Source organism: Lagopus muta, chromosome 8 (assembly GCF_023343835.1).
Source record: "Lagopus muta isolate bLagMut1 chromosome 8, bLagMut1 primary, whole genome shotgun sequence".
Taxonomy (NCBI): Eukaryota; Metazoa; Chordata; class Aves; order Galliformes; family Phasianidae; genus Lagopus; species Lagopus muta.
In genome coordinates this window covers 34,111,786-34,128,727 of record NC_064440.1, presented here as the reverse complement: position 1 = coordinate 34,128,727, position 16,942 = coordinate 34,111,786, and the positions used below count along the sequence as shown (strand labels likewise).

Below are 16,942 nucleotides of genomic sequence, written 5' to 3'. Positions count from 1 at the left end.
GCATTTGCCAAAGAATTCCAATGTTTCATAAATGGGGACAGAGGATACCTGGAAGACAGTGACACAACTGAGCGTTGCCAGGGTTGGGATCATTTGTATTGACTTTTTTTTTTGTTTTTTTTTTTTCCTCCTTCCTTATGTGTTTGTTTTCATGCTTTGTGCCTGTCGTCTTAAAATAGGTGGGGGGAAAATAGTAATGAATGTTGGTATTTCACCGAGATGAACTCACTTGTGCTGAATGTCCCCGTGTAGGTCACTTTGGGCTGGGATTTCAGGTAGCCGGTAATGAAGACGAGGTATTTCTGTCCACTTCTGAGGCCCCCAATGACACGTTCGGTGCCGGTGATGTTTTGCTTCAGCACAAGAGAGTGGTCGTGTGCTAAGGTGATGGTGAGATCAAACACGTAGGCGCTGTGTGGCTCAGGGCTGGCCCAGCGCAGCCTGGCGCTGTTCTCGGTGACATCCGTGATTTGGATGTCATTCATCTTTGCTGCAGTTTGGGAATAGGGAGGGAAACTACATGAGGGTCTGGAAAGTCTCAAAGAGAAGTGAGAATCTACTTATGGCATGTTGATCCCCAGCGTGCTGCAGGGAGGCTTTCTTTTTCATGGCCTGGATGAGGATCTTAAAGCAAAGCTTGCCTCAGACCTAACGTAACCTTAGGCAAGTCACAGAAGCTGTTAGAGAAAGGTTTTCCTGCTATGGAAGAGCATTGCATGAAGCCTTAACGTTGCTTGGAAGCAACAGTGGAACAAGAAATACCCAAAAAATCTTGTTTCCTGCAAACAGATGAAAGCATTGACCTTGCAAATGCTGTTATTACATGGAGATGTGTTCATCAACTGGCTTTGCTTTTGACAGATGTTCTTTGTTACTTGTAGAGAGCTGCCTGCACCCCCCTGCAGGAGCACTTGGGAAGGCTTCTTTACATGCTCTGTGCTCATATGGAAGAGCTTTATCATTCCCAACGAGGCCTCCACACTGATTCAGTGATGAATGAACTTCAGCTATTTATATTAGCTGACAGAGATCTCAAGCAAACTTGCTGTATGAATCACCATAAATAGGAAAACATAGCTCGGGGGATAAAAACACCGAAAGCAGAGGAGCCACACTAGAAAGAGTGTGGCTCTGTCACCATATTCCTGGGCTGGGCAGCGGGTGATGGATTGTCCCATTCTTAAATCCTGGAGTCTTTCAGGTTAGAAAAGACCTCTAAGATTCCCAAGTCCAACCGTGAATGCATCCCCACCTTGCCTACTGCCCACTTCCCTCAGTGCCTCATCTCCATGGCTCTGGAATACCTCCAGGGATGGTGACTCCACCACCTCCCTGGACAGCTGTTCCACTGCAGCACCTCTCTTTCTGAGAAGAAACCAGTACAAGTTTCCGTCTTTGCTCTTAATGTCTTTCTGCAAGAGCAAAACCTGGCTTCCTAGTGACATTTCCTGTTAGGACGACCCTCTTGGGAAGGAAAAAAAGCCCTAACTCACTACAGCACAGAGAAACCCAGACAAGAAAGTGACATGAGGCATGAGGACAGCCTTTTACATACCACCTTGTCTTCTCCTGCCGCTCGCTGCTGCAGCCGTGGTGCTCGCTGTGGTGCGGCTGGTGGCTTTTGTGTTGGCAGCAGTGCTTCCTTGGCTCTGTACAGTAGCGTTCACCTGGACAGTAGTGCTCTCTGTGGGCCTCTCAGTGGCTCTGGTCTGGGCCGTGGTGCTGGCAGTGGTGGTCCTGGCGTGGGCACTGGTGCTTGCAGCAGGCTTGATGGTGGTGCTTAGCGTGGTGGTGGTGCTTATGGTTTGGGTTACGGTTGCATTGGGGGCTGCATATCTATCAGAGCAATAAAGCAGTTCATATGTCCATTTTTCATATTCATCATTTTCCCAAATACTATAGAAACAGAATTTTGGAGGTCTACTTACACTGCTTTTTGTCCAGTATGCCCAGGGCTCTTGGGTGTTTGATCACCCTGAAGCCACTTGCACTGTTTCCTTATTTCTGGAGATAGGTAGAAAGCAAAGTCACCTAGAGATGGAGGGAGATCAGCATTAAACACTGTTGTTGAAGGTGGTTGTTACCTACCAACACTGTATTATGTGTATTTCTTCTTGATTTAAAAAGCTTTTCTCTTTTCTTGTTAAAAGCTATGGACTATCTTTTGATGTTTAGTGCAGCATCCTGAGCGGAGAGACTTGTTATTCCAACATACAAAAAGCAGTAACTGCAAGATACTAGATGGTTGTATGTTTTAGTCACATGTAAACAGTGCTCTCATAGCAAAGCACTTCTCAGTAAAATACTAGAAGTGTGGTTGGAAGTTTCCAGGATCCCTATAAGCAGTGGATGGAAAAAATCAAAATGAGAAAAACTAAACATTTATTTGTCTGGGAAGATGTGTACATGTTGGCTTATTATTTTACTGCAAGATGAGCTGCAATTCAGAGCCTCAGCACAACCAGACCCAATGGGACGCATTGCAGATCAGCTAGCGTGCCAGGCACAATTAGGTTAGGTCTTCAAGGTGAGCTTGGAGAGGCCAAGCCAAGCTAGATGCACACACAGACTCTACTGGGTGGATCCTAAGGAGGCTGTGGATGCCCCATCCTTGCAGGCATTCAAGGCCAGGCTGGATGTGGCTCTGGGCAGCCTGGTCTGCTGGTTGGTGACCCTGCACACAGCAGGGGGTTGAAACTAGATGAGCATTGTGGTCCTTTTCAACCCAGGCCATTCTGTGATCAAAAACGTGCGTGGGGTGGGTTGCCCGAAAGGACCCCAAAACAAAGACAGAGACAACTGGACAGACCTACAGGCAGTAACAAAACACCCAAAGTTATAGAACATATAAAACAAGGTTACTTCTTCAGTGGTACTACTGCCCAGTTAGACGGTCATGACAGAGACTGCCCAGCAGGCAGGCACAATCTGCCAGATTATTCCCACTGAGGTCAGGTGTTGCCCCTTCCACGTTGGCTGCTGGATGTTATACTTACTTCTGATAAAAGATGGCAGCAGTCTGCCAAAGCGTAGCAAGGGTTCTTCGTGGAGCTCTCCGGGTTTAGAGACCAATTTGAAGAACACGTCATTCGGCTCACTAGCTAGGCTATAGATATTCTTGACATCCACGTTTCTGCCAATGCCCAAGATAACAAACAAGTATCCTTTGCATTTTGCATCAATTACAGCCTCCCGCAAGTCCTCGAGTTCTTGTTTTTCCATTTTTCCAGTTATCATGAGAACTATGACTTTGAGATCCCGAGGGTTTGGTGCGCTTTCGAAAATATGAGCCACTGTGTGTTCAACTGCACTTCCCATAGCCATTGTGCCGTACAGCTGAGTCATTTGGTTGTGCAAGTAATTAATGATCTTCTGTTTGGATCCATAATCAGTTAATGAAAACTCTGTTTTCACTGGTGGGAAGCTTGAGTTGGTTTCGTGTTCATAAGGAGCTTGCTGGAGAACTGCCACTCTTGCATGGTGCTGAGATATTTTTGGCTCAGAGCTGATTTCCATGTTGCTTATGAGGTGGGAAATGTACTTCTTCATCTCATTGAACTGCAGAGGTGTGGTGGAGGCTGAGCTGTCCATGATGAAGGCCATGTCAGTGTCTACATCTGTCGGGGCTGCCCTTCTGTCTCTGAATACAGGTCTTTGACTGCCGTAACCACAGATGGGATCAGGTTCACACACATCTAGGGCAGAAATACAGCAGATTAATCACCTGCAGGAGCTGAAGATAAGCCTCCCTTATCACTGCTGAAAGTCTCTATCATATGATAGAGATATCAGCTGAAAAACAGAGGCTTCCATTTACAACTTGGAGAACACCCCTAATGAACAGTGAGCCTTAGTCACAATGCAAATGTGCTCAGCCTAAACAGGGATCCCTTGTCTTCAGCAGCAAACGAGCTGGCTCTTAGCTGGGCTTCCCTTCTGTACCACTGACAACCAACTGCTGTGCAACCAGAAGGATCTGGCACAGTCTAGAAGGGAATTTGGATGCTTTACCCAGACAAACATGACAAGTCAAGAGCCTGCGGATGGTGTCGTTCAGCTGGCTGCCGCTGGTTGGAAGGACGATCGCATGTCCAACTGCTGTGTTGTTGATCTGGGTGGAGGCAAAAAAACAAAACAAAACAAAAACGTGATGTTAGCATTGCTGCCTTCTGTTATTTTCAACGGAAAGTAGGGAAGGCAACCTCGTGGCCGACTCTATGGGATTCCCTGCACAGAATGCTGGTATTGGTGTGTCCTATCTGGAGGAGCCTAGTATACCTGATATCAGTGGGACTAGTTTAGTCATGAAAAGGGTCAACCACAGTGTTTAGCATGCTCAGTTAGGACTCTTTTTCCTGCTTTAAATGTATATACCTCAGCTCTCCCTCTAGTAAGGATGCTACTATAATTCTGCATTCCCCCCTCCCCCATTGATTTTTCTGTCTTTCCTTCTCTCTGCAGAGGTGATCTTCATACCACACCAAGCATGTGGGAGCTGTGGTCTGGGAAACAACTCATCACAACATCGCTAGAGTTTTGCAGCATGCATCTCAGATTTCTCTAACAGACATGCTGGATGAGTTTGCATAGCAGTGCTTCTCAGCACTAAGCACTTGAAAGGCCTACAGAAGCCAACCAGTGGCTGGAAGAGCCAAGAGAAACATGCCATCAATCTCCCAATGAACTGAACTGAGGTCAGGAGGAGAAAAGGAAAGAAAGGGTGAACAGCCCCAACCTCCAGAGCTCTTTCAAGAACCGCATCCTGCCTGCTGGTGAGGAACACAGGAGTGACCCCAGCGTCATAGAGCTTCAGCACGGCATCGTTGAGCTGCGGGGAGGCTCTCGTCTCCCCGTTGCTGAAAAAGACAGCCACCTTCCTCATGAGGAACCCACTTCGGGCACGTTTGAAGGTGTTCCTGGCCACAAAGGACATGGCAGTCTCCAGGCTGCGTGGCTTTGTGGTCAGGGTTGCCTGGAAGTTTTGGATCTGCTGGAGGAGGCTCGATTTCTTCCTGGCATCAGCAAAGCGGATCTCCGTGGTGACCTCATTGTTGTAGGTGACCAGGGCCACGCGGGCACCTCGAGGGCAGTTGCTCTCAGCGATGGTTAAGTTGCTGACCACTCTGAGCACCGTTTGCTTCATCCTGTTGAAGACATCCCTCCCGACACCTGAGGAGGTGTCAATAGCGAAGGCCAGCTCGGTTGGGAAGACAGGGCATTCCTTGGGACCTGCCAAAAACACGGGTTGGGAAAAAAGCTGTGCCTCAGGCAGTTGTCAGGGTGCAAGAACCACCTGCTCAGTGGAAGTCAATCATTCGTACCACACGTGTGGGGAAAACAACAGTTCTTGCACGCGACAACATCAGGATGTAAAGGACTGAATGTAACTTACCATAGCAGCAAGCTGTGAAAAAGATGAGGGGGGGAAAAAAAAGCAGTTCAGTCAGTGCCATTCGTTTGATGTGACTGGCATACAAGGGTAGCAGTGGGGAATTAGCAAAGCACTGAGGTACTCACGGCATTTATCTTTGATGTTCTGCACAAGGGCACATTGCTTTAGGAAACAGGAGGAGAGAGAGTCAGAAAGAGCAAATAAACATGACAGAGCCAACAAAACAGTGTCTCAAAATAAGGCTCGAATGATGCTATACTTACACTGATGGATGGTCCTTTGTCACCTTTAAGTCCCTGTTAATGAAAGTAATAAAAATAATTGAGTGCAATATGTAACTTTGATAGGCATATTCTCCAACCCCTGGCACACATAGGGACTGTCACGTTTCTCATGCAGGCAATGAGGAGACTATTGGGGTGCAACGAACACTTACAGATGGACCAGGGTATCCAATCTCTCCCTTCTGACCAGGTATGCCAGGATTTCCAGCGTTTCCCTAGAAAGAGAAGTCCTCTCTGTGAGTGTCTGCTGGAGGAATCCCAGAAGCATGAGTCAACCCTTAGAGGAGACGGGCACGTCTTCCAGGATGTTCTTGCATAGGGGAAAAACTGCATCAAATGAATACTCACTCTGCGGCCTCTGTTTCCTTTAGGTCCGGGGCCTCCAGCACCACCACGGTCACCAGGTCCGCCCTGGATGGGGACAAACAGAAACCGTAGCTCACGATCTGCACAGATCTTTAGGTCGTGGCTACGCTGATTGGAAAATGAACCCATAGTTCATGGGCTGCGTTGTACCTTGGGTCCTGGGTAGCCAACGAAGCCACGTTCTCCCTGGAAAAAAAAAATATATGAAGTATTGTTTGAAAATAGGGTTTTAGAAAATGATCCTGTTTCTGTAGATGGGTAAATAACAACACATTTAAATGATGGAGGAAAAGGTGGGAGAGACTGCAAATTCAGCTTGCAATTCTGCTCCTCATGCAGTTAACAAAAAGAGAAGAGCCAACTCTTTTTGAGGTCTGACTGCTCTTCCTTGTCCTTTCTAACTCGTGTTGGTAGGCAGCTGTGTTGAGCACACATACCTTTCTGCCTTTAGGACCTGGGCCACCAATTCCATCTCGTCCGTCATCACCCTAAAATTGGAAAACAAATGGCATTAATACTCAGTCTTGCTTGAATATCTTAAGGTTCACAGAGCCTGTGGTATCGATAGAGAAAAAACACCAATGCCACAAGCCCTGGAAAATTAGTTTTTAGAAAAGTAGTACAAAAAAGTGCTGTTTAAACAACAAGAATGAATTAAGTCTGCTTAGCACACATACACAAGGTGTAAAACTACACTCATGCCTGGAAGGCATGAGGCTGATTGCCCTCTCTAATATTGTGCTTTGGAGAGTAAAAAGTCCACAGGCAAGCTAAACTCTCTGCTTTGAAAGCCTGTAGCTGGTCCATGACCACACTTACCATCTCTCCTCGTGGGCCTTGCTGTCCATTCGGTCCCCTGGGCCCAGGATTTCCAGGCTCACCCTGAAAAAAGGAGCATCTGTTTAATCATATACCCTTCCATCACTGGTTTCTTCTCACGAACCAGTGGTTTTTGCAGCAGAGTCATGTCTGCACCGCACAAACCAACAAAGATGAGTTACTTTTGCCCCAAGAGGTTCACCTCCAGTATTATTTAAATTCCGATGCTCCTCGTAGCTGTTTTGGTTCTGATTCCCAGAGCTCATGAAGACATACCTTTCGTCCCAGCGGGCCAATCCTGCCCCTTTCTCCTGGTGCTCCTGGTTGCCCACCACCAGCCTGGAACAGAAAGGAGAGGCGCATTGGCAGTGTGTCAATACAACCTGCGTGGCCGTAGGAATCACGGGTCAACCGCTAGGGCTGGTGCCCCTCAAAGCACTGTAGGAAATTCAGTGGGATGTCCAGGCTGAGCCCTGCTGGTCCCTGGCTGAGAATGGGCAGAAGGACTCACCCTGGGTCCAGGGACGCCTTGCTCTCCTCTGATGCCTGGAGTGCCAATCTGGCCAGGTGGGCCCTGTGCAGAAGAAGGGAGAGATACGTCAACACGCGTGGGGAGAGAGACACACCAGCACAAGCAGAGACTGGGAGAGAAACCAAACTCCTCAGCACCCAAGAGATGGCTTCTGAATACATCATGCCTTGGGAACTGCACACCAACCCACCAGACCTCGCTGCCCAAGCCCTGGGAAGGGGTAATGCAACAGCACGCTGCCGCAGGATGTACGTTTTGCCTTCTCTCACTGACCTGTGGTCCTCTCATGCCTTGTTCTCCAGCTGGCCCTGGCTGGCCGAGTGCACCCTTGGTACCCTGGAGGTGCAGAACAGCATAGGTTAACATAGGACACATGGCAAGGGCAGGGGGTGTCAGGGCTCGGGAAGCTGCTTTATGGCTGCACGAAGGGCAGGGGAGAACAGTTCTTATTTGTTAATTTTGTAAAATAAGAATGAGTGTGGAAATTGTGGAGAGATTTGCCACAATCAGTGAGTGTTAATCTGTATGTTATTATCATTTATGCTTTGACCCAAGTATGCTGCCTGGTCTGGCATGGGAAGCGGCCACCAGCCTGATTTCACAGCAGCAAGAAGGAGCCTGTGGAATTGTAGAAGCATTTGGAGGTGAGACGATGCAGGGAAGAGGAAGCAAATCCTGCAGCAGGAGGCACCAGTGCCAGACCTGTAGTGGAAATGCTAAGTCATGGCCTGAAGCAGTGATTAAACACCTGGTGGGAAGGCAGGGGAGCACAGGTGCAAGCAGTATGGCTGAGTGACTGGAAGGGATGGAGACAGGATCCACCCCTTCCCAGACCTCATTCAAGGGTTGGCAGTGGAGGTGAGGGTGTCTCACTGGAGGTTCCTGTCTACCTGAAGCCTTCTAAGGGTAAGTAGACTTTTTCCTTTGTTTCTGTGGCTGCTGTGTTTGGGCTTATCCTCTCTTGCTGCAGACTAGGACTTGCTACTCTGCTGTTACTGCTGTGTTTTCTATTGTGTTACTATGCAGATCCTTACCTTGACTCCTATTGGCCCCCTGCGTCCTGCCATGCCCTGTGAATACAGAAACAACGGGGCACATTAGGCAAGGATGTAAGCATGCACACTTCTCTGTTGCTTTCAGGATAGCACATCTCTGCTTCTTAATGCAAAATTGACTTTGAATAGTTTACTGGGGACAGAGGGAGAGAGGCGTCTAGGCTCCATGTTGTGCCAGCTATTGCAAACCAAGCTTTGGCATGTTTTCTCCTTCATTGCAGCCCTTTGTCCCCATACATAGGTGTTTTGCTTCTGCCAAGGGGCTGGCAGCAGCAAACATATCCCAACTATGTGTTTTCCTTTTGAGTATAGTTCTTTTCTCCCTACAACAGTGACTTTTGATACTCATGAAATTAATCACATGGGGAAGCCAGGAGAGGATGGAGATCCAGCATCTCACCTGCCTCCCGACTCCTCCATCTGGGCCTCTCTGCCCCGCAGGTCCAGGCTCTCCCTAAGGGAAATGCACAAGGGGTGAAATGAATTCAAGGAGCTTGCACCTTTTTTGGCAGCATCTTTTTCTCTTACTTTCTCCATCCCATCTCATCGTGTAAACAAAACCAACAAAAGACAACAAAGAAGCTTTACCATTTGTCCGATTTCACCCTTTTGGCCTCTGGTTCCCCGCTGAGTATTATCTGCTCCCGATTCTCCCTGAAAGCAATGGAGCAATGAGAAACAGCTGTGTGAGCGAGACAAGAAACTTGGACATCACAAATTGCTCTGATACAGCTCAGAACCACCAATTCTTTTTTTTTTTCTTCCTCTTTTTGACTGAATTAGATGAAGTGCACAATTCCGGTGGTTTGAGGCAACTGTGGCTTTTCAGCTGAGAAATAATAGCATTGAGAAGAGGAAGGAGATTTCTAAGGGACTGAAGCAATGAGTGACAGCTTGGTTGCTGAGGCATGTGCTCCCCATCTTTGGTTCCTTCGTCTTTTGCTGCCCCTTGCCCATTTGGCACCAAATAACTTTTGGTGGTGTCTTGCCTTAAAACCACTGCACCATCAGAAGGCTTTGGGTTCTCAGATCTAGCATTTCACATAGCTCACCTCCCCAGCCAGGACAGGTTGTTACACACAAATATGCTGGCCTGAAAGTTTGTTTTTGAGCACTCACTGTAAGAGTTGTCCTTGTTCCATGGTCTATAGGGCAGGGAGGCTTCTTGTGGCACAGTAAGTGGGCAGGGTGCATAGACTGAACAAGCTCATGCATTATAAACCACTGCCAACAGCATCTGGGCTTCAGCCTACAGGGCTGAGAGCTGTTGCTTCTGGTCCAGCAGCATTCAGTAACCCTGAGTACACCCAGGACTTGAAGGGGGAGATCAAGAAGCTGCCTCAGCAATGCTTACCGGGTCTCCACGGAGCCCACGGTCACCTCGCTCTCCTCGTTCACCTTTGGCTCCTTTATTACCCTGAGGAAAAGGAGGGAGAGTTAGCAAGAGCAGCTCTTCCCTCTGCCAGCCCCAAAGGGAGCAGAGGAGCTTCCACCCTCTCCAGGCTCCCTTCTGCTCTTTGTAATGGTGTGTGACAAACACCTACCCTCCTGCCAGAGAACCCCTTCTCTCCAGAGGAACCAGGCAAGCCTTTGTCTCCCTGTGAAAGAACAGGAGTATTTTAGGAGGGTGTTTGCTATTTCCATGGCTTTTTCACCTGAACGTCACATTATAGAGAGAAGTGTGCTGGGATTGACTGACCTCTTCTCCATCGATGCCATCCAGGCCCATTTCTCCCAGTTCGCCCTGCAGAAGAGACGTGGGGGGCAAATGCTCACCAAAGAAAAGGAGGACCAGGGAAGGGGATGCCGATGCATCCTCACGCTCACCACTGTGTGAGGAGGATATAGTTCCATACCTTCTCTCCTGGGAATCCCCGAGAACCCTAAAGGGATGAGGAAAAAGGAGTTAGTGTGCTGCAACTTCTGTGGGTGGTGGTGGGGAAGAGGGGCAGACCCAGAGCCAGGATGGGCTGGGATGGACAAGGTGTTCTGCAAGGGGGTTAACCACCCCTCACTTCTCTTGTGCAAACCCTCAGCTGTCTTCTGGCTACTCATAACAAAAAAAAAATGTTCTCATGTGCCAGCTGACCCAGTAAAATATTTTATTCCATAGATAATGAGCTGGATTACCACTGACTTTGCTTTCTCCCTATGCCCCATCTTAAATGGATCCAGACCTCAGGGGCCACAGAGAGCATCAGCTTTGTCCAAGGCTGGACAGCTTTTTAAAGACTCCCAGTAGCTCAGCTGCAACTAATGGGCTTGGTTCAGGCACTCCTGCACTCCCTGCCAGAGAATCCTGCTGTCAGAGCAAACAGTAGGAAACAGCACTTTCATATCACTGAATATTGCCCACAGATATTAAATCTTTCACCACCTCTTCTAGCTTGTGGCACGGCTGCTGTCCTGAGTCTTGGCTCAAGTATCCCCTCCAAAGCAGCAGTGATGGCTCATTTTTTCTCCCCCCTCTTCAACAGCAAATCCTGCCTGCAGGTTGAGCCTGGATCAGCAGTCTCCCTTTTGCCTTTTTGCAGAGCCACGCGACACACTTGGAGAGCTTTGGTGTTTGGCCAGGTGGATTCTAGTGTGGGCTTTGTGATTGCTGCACAGCATCCTAAAGCAGCAGTGGACTTCCCCCATCTGTGCTGTGCAGGTTCCTTCCAGACGTACCTTGGTTCCTCTGTGCCCAGGGCATCCCTGGAAGCCCTGTGTCCCGTTCACTCCTGGAGGTCCACGCTCACCCTGTTGCACAGAGGAGAAAACACAGTGATCAAGGTTTGTCTCTGCATGCGTATCTTTATCTATTGCACTTATTGGCAAGCAAGGGAGATAGAGGTACTTTGTCCTAAGCTACAGAGAATCAAGTTTTGAAGGTCAGAGCCCAGCCAATGCACTGGGACTATCTCTTGTCCTCAGCATTCATCGTATAGAGGTCATCTTTGCTGCTGAGAGAGACACATCCTTGCCAAGCTCTCAGCTTTGAGAGATCTTCCTCCTTCCAAAAAATGACAAGAACCCCTCAGAGCTCAACAGAGATGACTAACCCGATCCTGACCTTGTATCTGACCGCAGCATTTGGCCCCTGCTTGTGATATGGGGAAAAGGAGTGCACCATCAGCCCCTTGGCCTTGGCTTCACCCCCTGGGCGTGATGCGTGGGGAGCTGTTTGTTCCAGCATTGACACGGGATTCGTGAAGTAAGAGTTTGGAAGAAGCCGTGCTAAGAAGAAATCATGGGACTCACTGCCTGTCACCGTGATGGATAGGAACACCCCTTTGTGGTCTGACACTTGGACTTGCTCGGCTCTTCCAGCTGCATTCAATATGGGTACAAGCTGTGTCTTTAATGCAGCTGAAGACTTTACTGTGTTGGTGCTTGCTGTGTCCACAACACCCTGCCCTGCTTGGAGGTAGCTGGGACCAGCTGCAAACCTCCCCAGCTGCCTCTCAGGAACAGCACAGAGCCGGGTCAGCCTGCAGCATGGGAGCTATTCCCCACAGCTCTCAATGAGTGGCTGGGACCTGGACCAGCGGCTCAGCCATCACATGGGGAGGACACAAAGCCCTGCCTGCTCTCTTGTCATCCCACCCCTGCATCCCCTGCAGAAAATATTTAGAAAAAGGTCTCTGAATGCTTTGCTGTGGTGAGGTCTCTGATTTGAGCAGTATTGAGCACTTGAAGCAGAGCAGTCACTCACCGGTCCTCCTTCATCACCAGGATAGCCTCCGTAGCCAATCTCACCTGTAGCACCCTAGAAGAAAATGCAAAATGTTTTTTGTTTTCATCCTAGCGCTGTGAGCCACCTCTAAATCGACATTTAGGATTTCAGCACACAGCATCTGCATGATCGCCTACATAATCAAGGCAAGGGAAGCAACCATCCTGCTTTGGTGTACCCAGGTTGTCTCACGGGACGCTTTGTTCTCTCCTTCTCTCCTGCCCTCCCTTCCCTATCAGTTGGCTAACAGCACACAGGCTGTGAGGAAAAGGAAGAAGAGCAGTTCTCAACTGCTGTGGATGGCCCAGAGGCAGTTTTACAATGGGGGGGGGGGGTGAGAGGAACACAACCTCCCTGTGAGCACCACCCAGTGCAACGTGCACAACTGCATGTCCGCTCACCCATCATGTTGGATCATCATGTTGGATGCTGTCCTCTTCAAATGAAGTTCACCTACCTTTGGTCCTATGGGGCCGGGAAGACCTCTGTCCCCTCTCTGCCCTGAGCACTTGCAATGGACCCCACAGCATGTCCTTTCTGCAATGTTATCCTGTGAGAAAACACAGATGACACAACTGAATGTTGGGTTCTCTCCACCAGAAAACAGCCACAGCGGTGTGAGAAAGAGGTGTGTGATGGCATAAAGATTAGATTGCTTGTTTAGGGGATATCAACATTCTGCTTGAGCAGAAGTCACAGAGGGCGTTTAGTAGGAGACCAGTCCCTGAAATGGTGCCTGTTGCTGAAGAGAGCAATCTCATCTGTGTAGAAACAAATCCAGGGTGTGGAATAGGGCAGGAGAAAGCAGTTCACCAGCAACCCACGGGCTGAGAACAATTTGCAAGCACGCAGCAAGAGGAAAAAATAAGAAGATACGGATTCAGAGAAATCACAGCTTGGTTTTGCATCATCCACTAGAAAGAAAAAATCCTTTTCATTGCCAAGTACATTGCTGGCTGCAGATGCCTCCTGCCAGCTTTGCACATTTGCATTTTGAAAGGATTTTCCTAGTCAAAGGAATTACATGGGGATGGGGTGAAGAGTAGCTCTTATCCCAAAAACCACGGTTCACTTCCAAGTGGCTGCACTTGGCTTTGCAGAGAAGGGCCCATCAAGGTTGTAATAGCAGATTAAGCCTAATTTTATTAAAGCTGCTGGAAAAGGAGGTTAGCAAATCGAGAGCAGATGTGAAGTTAGGGGGAGCTGTACGTGTAAGAGATGATAGCAAATCAGTTTTCAATAGGCTTGAGAGATGATATATGCATGGAGTGGAGGTAAATCTACGAGCTTCTGCCTGGAAGAAAAATAACTACCATTTGTAAGAAACACATCTAACACATAGGCACTGTATCAGCTCCAGGAAGAAACCTAGAAAGTTATGTTTGTGCAGGAGGTTTAGCACTGACAATGCATGACGGTGCATCACCCTCAAGCCTTTAGTTTGGTGCTGGTACGTGTGTGGATTGTTAACCTGTTCCATGTGATTTAGTCTCAGTGGGCTTTGTGCTCTGCAGCCTGAACTGGAGAAGCCTTACTGCAGGAATGGTACAGGACAGGACAGCAGCAGGATCTGCTTTTCATTAATTTGCTATGGCATCTGTATAAAGAGCAGACGTGAGCTAGGGAGGGGGGAATGGCTGGAGCCAAGAGGGTGTGATTCAGCAGCACTCCAGACCTGCAGCACATCCAGCCTTTGGCTTTTCCCCAGCATTGCAAGGCAGCGCTGCCTGTGCCAAGTGACTTACAAGCTGCTCTGCCAACTCGAAATCCAAGTCCAGGAGATTAACTCTCAGAGGCCTGTTGTAGGTGAAACCCCTCCCAAACTCCAGCTGCATCACTTCCTCAAAGTTTTTCACTCGATCCAAGCCGACGAAGAGAAGAGCGTGGACACCTGAAAGCAGAAGGAGCTGTGATGGGGCACGGTGCTCTGCAGAGCGTGCACAACCTCGCCTGCAAAGCTGGGCTGTTCTTAGCTTCTCCAATTGCAAATGGAAGCTTTTCGACCAAGAACGAATACGCTCAGTGCAAGTTTTCCCCCATGCTTAGGTGGATCACGGGAATAAATATCATGGGGAGGTGATGAAAAAAACAGCAATGTGAGTACAAGTCACTGACGTACTGAAATCCTTATTCAGTGCTATCGAAACGCGGCTGATCCGTGAAAAACAGCGTTAAAGCACGTGTGATGTTAATGTGGGCTCCATCGTCACTTTCTCAAGAAGTAAAAATTACCTTGTCCACGCAAATCGGCCGAGGCAGTCTTCATCTGATCCAAGTAGTCGTCTGTACCGTCTGTAAAGTGGATTACCACCTGGGAGAGAAAGAAATTGACGTTGGGACCTGGAGATTTTCTGGTGTGAAATCACAGAATCGTTCAATTATAGAATCGTTAGAATTCTTAGAGTTGGAATGCAATCACGAGCAACCTGGAGGGCCTTCGTAAAAGGGATATTTTGTCCAAGGTGAGATGAGGGAACTGCTCCTCCCTTCCTAACTTTGCTGGACATGAATCTATGCATTTCTGTGCAAGATTTAGGTGCATTGTATCAGGCAAGTGTGAAAGGTGTGTGGCCAAGCAGTGCCTCCAGGCCCTGGCTGCTCAGCAATGACCAGGGCTGGGCACTGACAGTGCTGGGAGGCCACAGGGAACAAGCAGGTGACCAAAAGTCAGGGCTTTTCTTATGAATACATGGTCACTTTGTTGACCAAAATCAAAGAGCATCCTTCCTTCTCAATCAAAATATAACAGAGGGCAGCTTTCCTGTCCAACACCGTCAGCTTTGGTTTTTACTTGCCTTGGTGCTGCCAGCGGGTGCTGATCTGAACTTGTTCTGGTAGGATTTCAGCGTCTCAGCTGTGAGGAAATAGGGTCCACGGGTGCGCATGCCTTGGAACCTCTCAAAGAGCTCAGGCTGGTACTCAGAAAAGTCCAATCCCTCCACGGGTCCCCCCCGGGACTGGGCCATGATGGCCACCCTGACATTGGGCGCCTGGCTGCCAGTACAGCTGATTTTCTGCATCTGTGTTATTCTGTTCAGCACAGCCTCGACCCTGGACTCCAGCCCTCTCTGGGAATTGAAGATGTTTTGGCCGGCTCCGACATCTGACACATCGAAGCCAAGAATCACATCTAAGTCGCAGTCTGAAAGGGAAACGTGGAAAGAGAGGAGAGCGTCACCGCTGAGCAATGCAACAGATGATTTTCAAGCAACAGTGACAGAACCAAAGGATGGCTGAAGTGGGAAGAGATCTCTAGGTACCTCTGGCCCCACCCCAGCTCCAGCAGAGAGAGCAGAGTGCCCAGCACCACATCAAGGTCACTTACAAAGGTCTCTACAAGATTCTACAGCCTCTCAGAGCGACCTGTGCAAATGTTCAGACTGCCCTAATTCTGTCACATATGGGGTTGAAGGTTGGGCTAGACTATCTCAGTGGTCTTTCCAACCACCACGATTCTATGATTTCAGCAGATGGTCTCTGGACAGAGAAATGCCACTATTTGATATACAAGTGCTGTGGACTTCATCACAGCAATGATAACCTGGGTCAAATAGGATCAGGCAGGCAGGAGCCTCTCTGATATAGCAGCAGAGGGTCAGTAGTTCGGGGCTGGCCCGTTTCTGAGGTGAAGCCGTCTCCATCAAGCAATGTCTCCTGTCTCCTATGCCACAGCCTGTCCTATCTTTAATTCTTCCACAATTGCAGTCCTGATGTGACATTGCACAAGTCATTCATGTGCTGAACCTCCTGTACAAAGGGCTGATCCAAGCTCGTGCCTGGACTCAGCTGTAGGCAAGCTGGAGGAGTCCATCAAAATAGACTCTAACTGGGAATAACTTGAGCATTTTATGGAAGGATGGTGCTTACCTCTTGTCACGTCTGTCGTTCCTGGGCACAGTTTCTCCTCCATAGCAGCTGCCAATGTAACCAAGACCTGCTCATTCAGTTCAGACAACTCCTGAGCTGTTGACACTCTGAAGCTCGTGGCACTCTCGCTGGCCAACTTGCTGACCTCTTCCAAATCGATGTTCCTTACACCAACTGCAAACACCTTGACACCTTTCTGTGCGACTTCCATGGAGGCACTCTGCCCATCATCTGAAGATTTCCCCCCTGTGATGATGAAGGCAATCTGAGGTACCCTCTGGTCAATTCGGCTGCCAGCCTCCTTTACAAAGTGTTTTGCCTGAAGGTGCTTGATGGCTGCACCAGTGTTTGCCACTCGGCCACCTTTGTAGATCACTTTGTTGATGGCGTCTAAAATCTGAGGTTTGGTGGAGTAATCCTTGAGGAAAAACTCATCAGTGACATCAGAGTTGTACTGTGCCAGTCCTACCTGGATGGAGTCACCATCCTCATAGATGGCATCCACTATAGAATACACGAACTGGAGAACTTCCTGGAAGTTATCTCTTCCCAGGTTGATGGAGCCATCCAGCAAAAACACAATGTCAGCCTGCTTTTTGCCTCCTGAAAAAGAAATTACAAAAGAAATCAAAATGGCTAATCATTGTTTGTGACATTTGTAAAACTTATGGTGCTTAGTGCTATGTCAGATAGCACTGCATGTCTCTCTCCTTTCAAACTTGTAAGCTTTGTTGGTCTTTGGAGTGACTTTACTTGCATACATGACAAAACCTTTTACACAGTGTTTTTATTACACCTCATGTTTTCATGATGGACTCATCTCTTCAAACTCTACACTTTCCTGTGCTCCACAAAATCTTCTTCAAAGTGTTCTTTAAAGCAACATAACTTAATTGTTGGGGATGAAAA

The 16,942-nt window shown here is 48.5% G+C and overlaps 1 protein-coding gene across 13 annotated transcripts in view; it reads right to left on the bottom strand.

Annotated features, from left to right (window-relative positions):
* Positions 1–16,942, bottom strand: part of COL6A3 (collagen type VI alpha 3 chain) — a 53,751-nt gene that overhangs the window by 8,390 nt on the left and 28,419 nt on the right. For all 13 annotated transcript variants that reach the window (XM_048954134.1, XM_048954135.1, XM_048954137.1 and 10 more), the window contains 31 exons: positions 16,034–16,636; positions 14,962–15,308; positions 14,399–14,477; positions 13,912–14,057; positions 12,624–12,716; positions 12,146–12,199; positions 11,119–11,190; positions 10,305–10,331; positions 10,148–10,192; positions 9,993–10,046; positions 9,803–9,865; positions 9,037–9,102; positions 8,849–8,902; positions 8,428–8,463; positions 7,667–7,729; positions 7,373–7,435; positions 7,138–7,200; positions 6,862–6,924; positions 6,480–6,530; positions 6,193–6,228; positions 6,025–6,087; positions 5,829–5,891; positions 5,656–5,688; positions 5,518–5,554; positions 5,393–5,404; positions 4,736–5,229; positions 4,012–4,111; positions 2,997–3,695; positions 1,929–2,031; positions 1,556–1,836; positions 230–490 (listed from right to left, as the gene is read on the bottom strand). In XM_048954134.1, the coding sequence (XP_048810091.1) occupies positions 230–490; positions 1,556–1,836; positions 1,929–2,031; positions 2,997–3,695; positions 4,012–4,111; positions 4,736–5,229; positions 5,393–5,404; positions 5,518–5,554; positions 5,656–5,688; positions 5,829–5,891; positions 6,025–6,087; positions 6,193–6,228; positions 6,480–6,530; positions 6,862–6,924; positions 7,138–7,200; positions 7,373–7,435; positions 7,667–7,729; positions 8,428–8,463; positions 8,849–8,902; positions 9,037–9,102; positions 9,803–9,865; positions 9,993–10,046; positions 10,148–10,192; positions 10,305–10,331; positions 11,119–11,190; positions 12,146–12,199; positions 12,624–12,716; positions 13,912–14,057; positions 14,399–14,477; positions 14,962–15,308; positions 16,034–16,636 (4,224 nt within the window). The remainder of the gene's footprint in view (positions 1–229; positions 491–1,555; positions 1,837–1,928; positions 2,032–2,996; positions 3,696–4,011; positions 4,112–4,735; positions 5,230–5,392; positions 5,405–5,517; positions 5,555–5,655; positions 5,689–5,828; positions 5,892–6,024; positions 6,088–6,192; positions 6,229–6,479; positions 6,531–6,861; positions 6,925–7,137; positions 7,201–7,372; positions 7,436–7,666; positions 7,730–8,427; positions 8,464–8,848; positions 8,903–9,036; positions 9,103–9,802; positions 9,866–9,992; positions 10,047–10,147; positions 10,193–10,304; positions 10,332–11,118; positions 11,191–12,145; positions 12,200–12,623; positions 12,717–13,911; positions 14,058–14,398; positions 14,478–14,961; positions 15,309–16,033; positions 16,637–16,942) is intronic.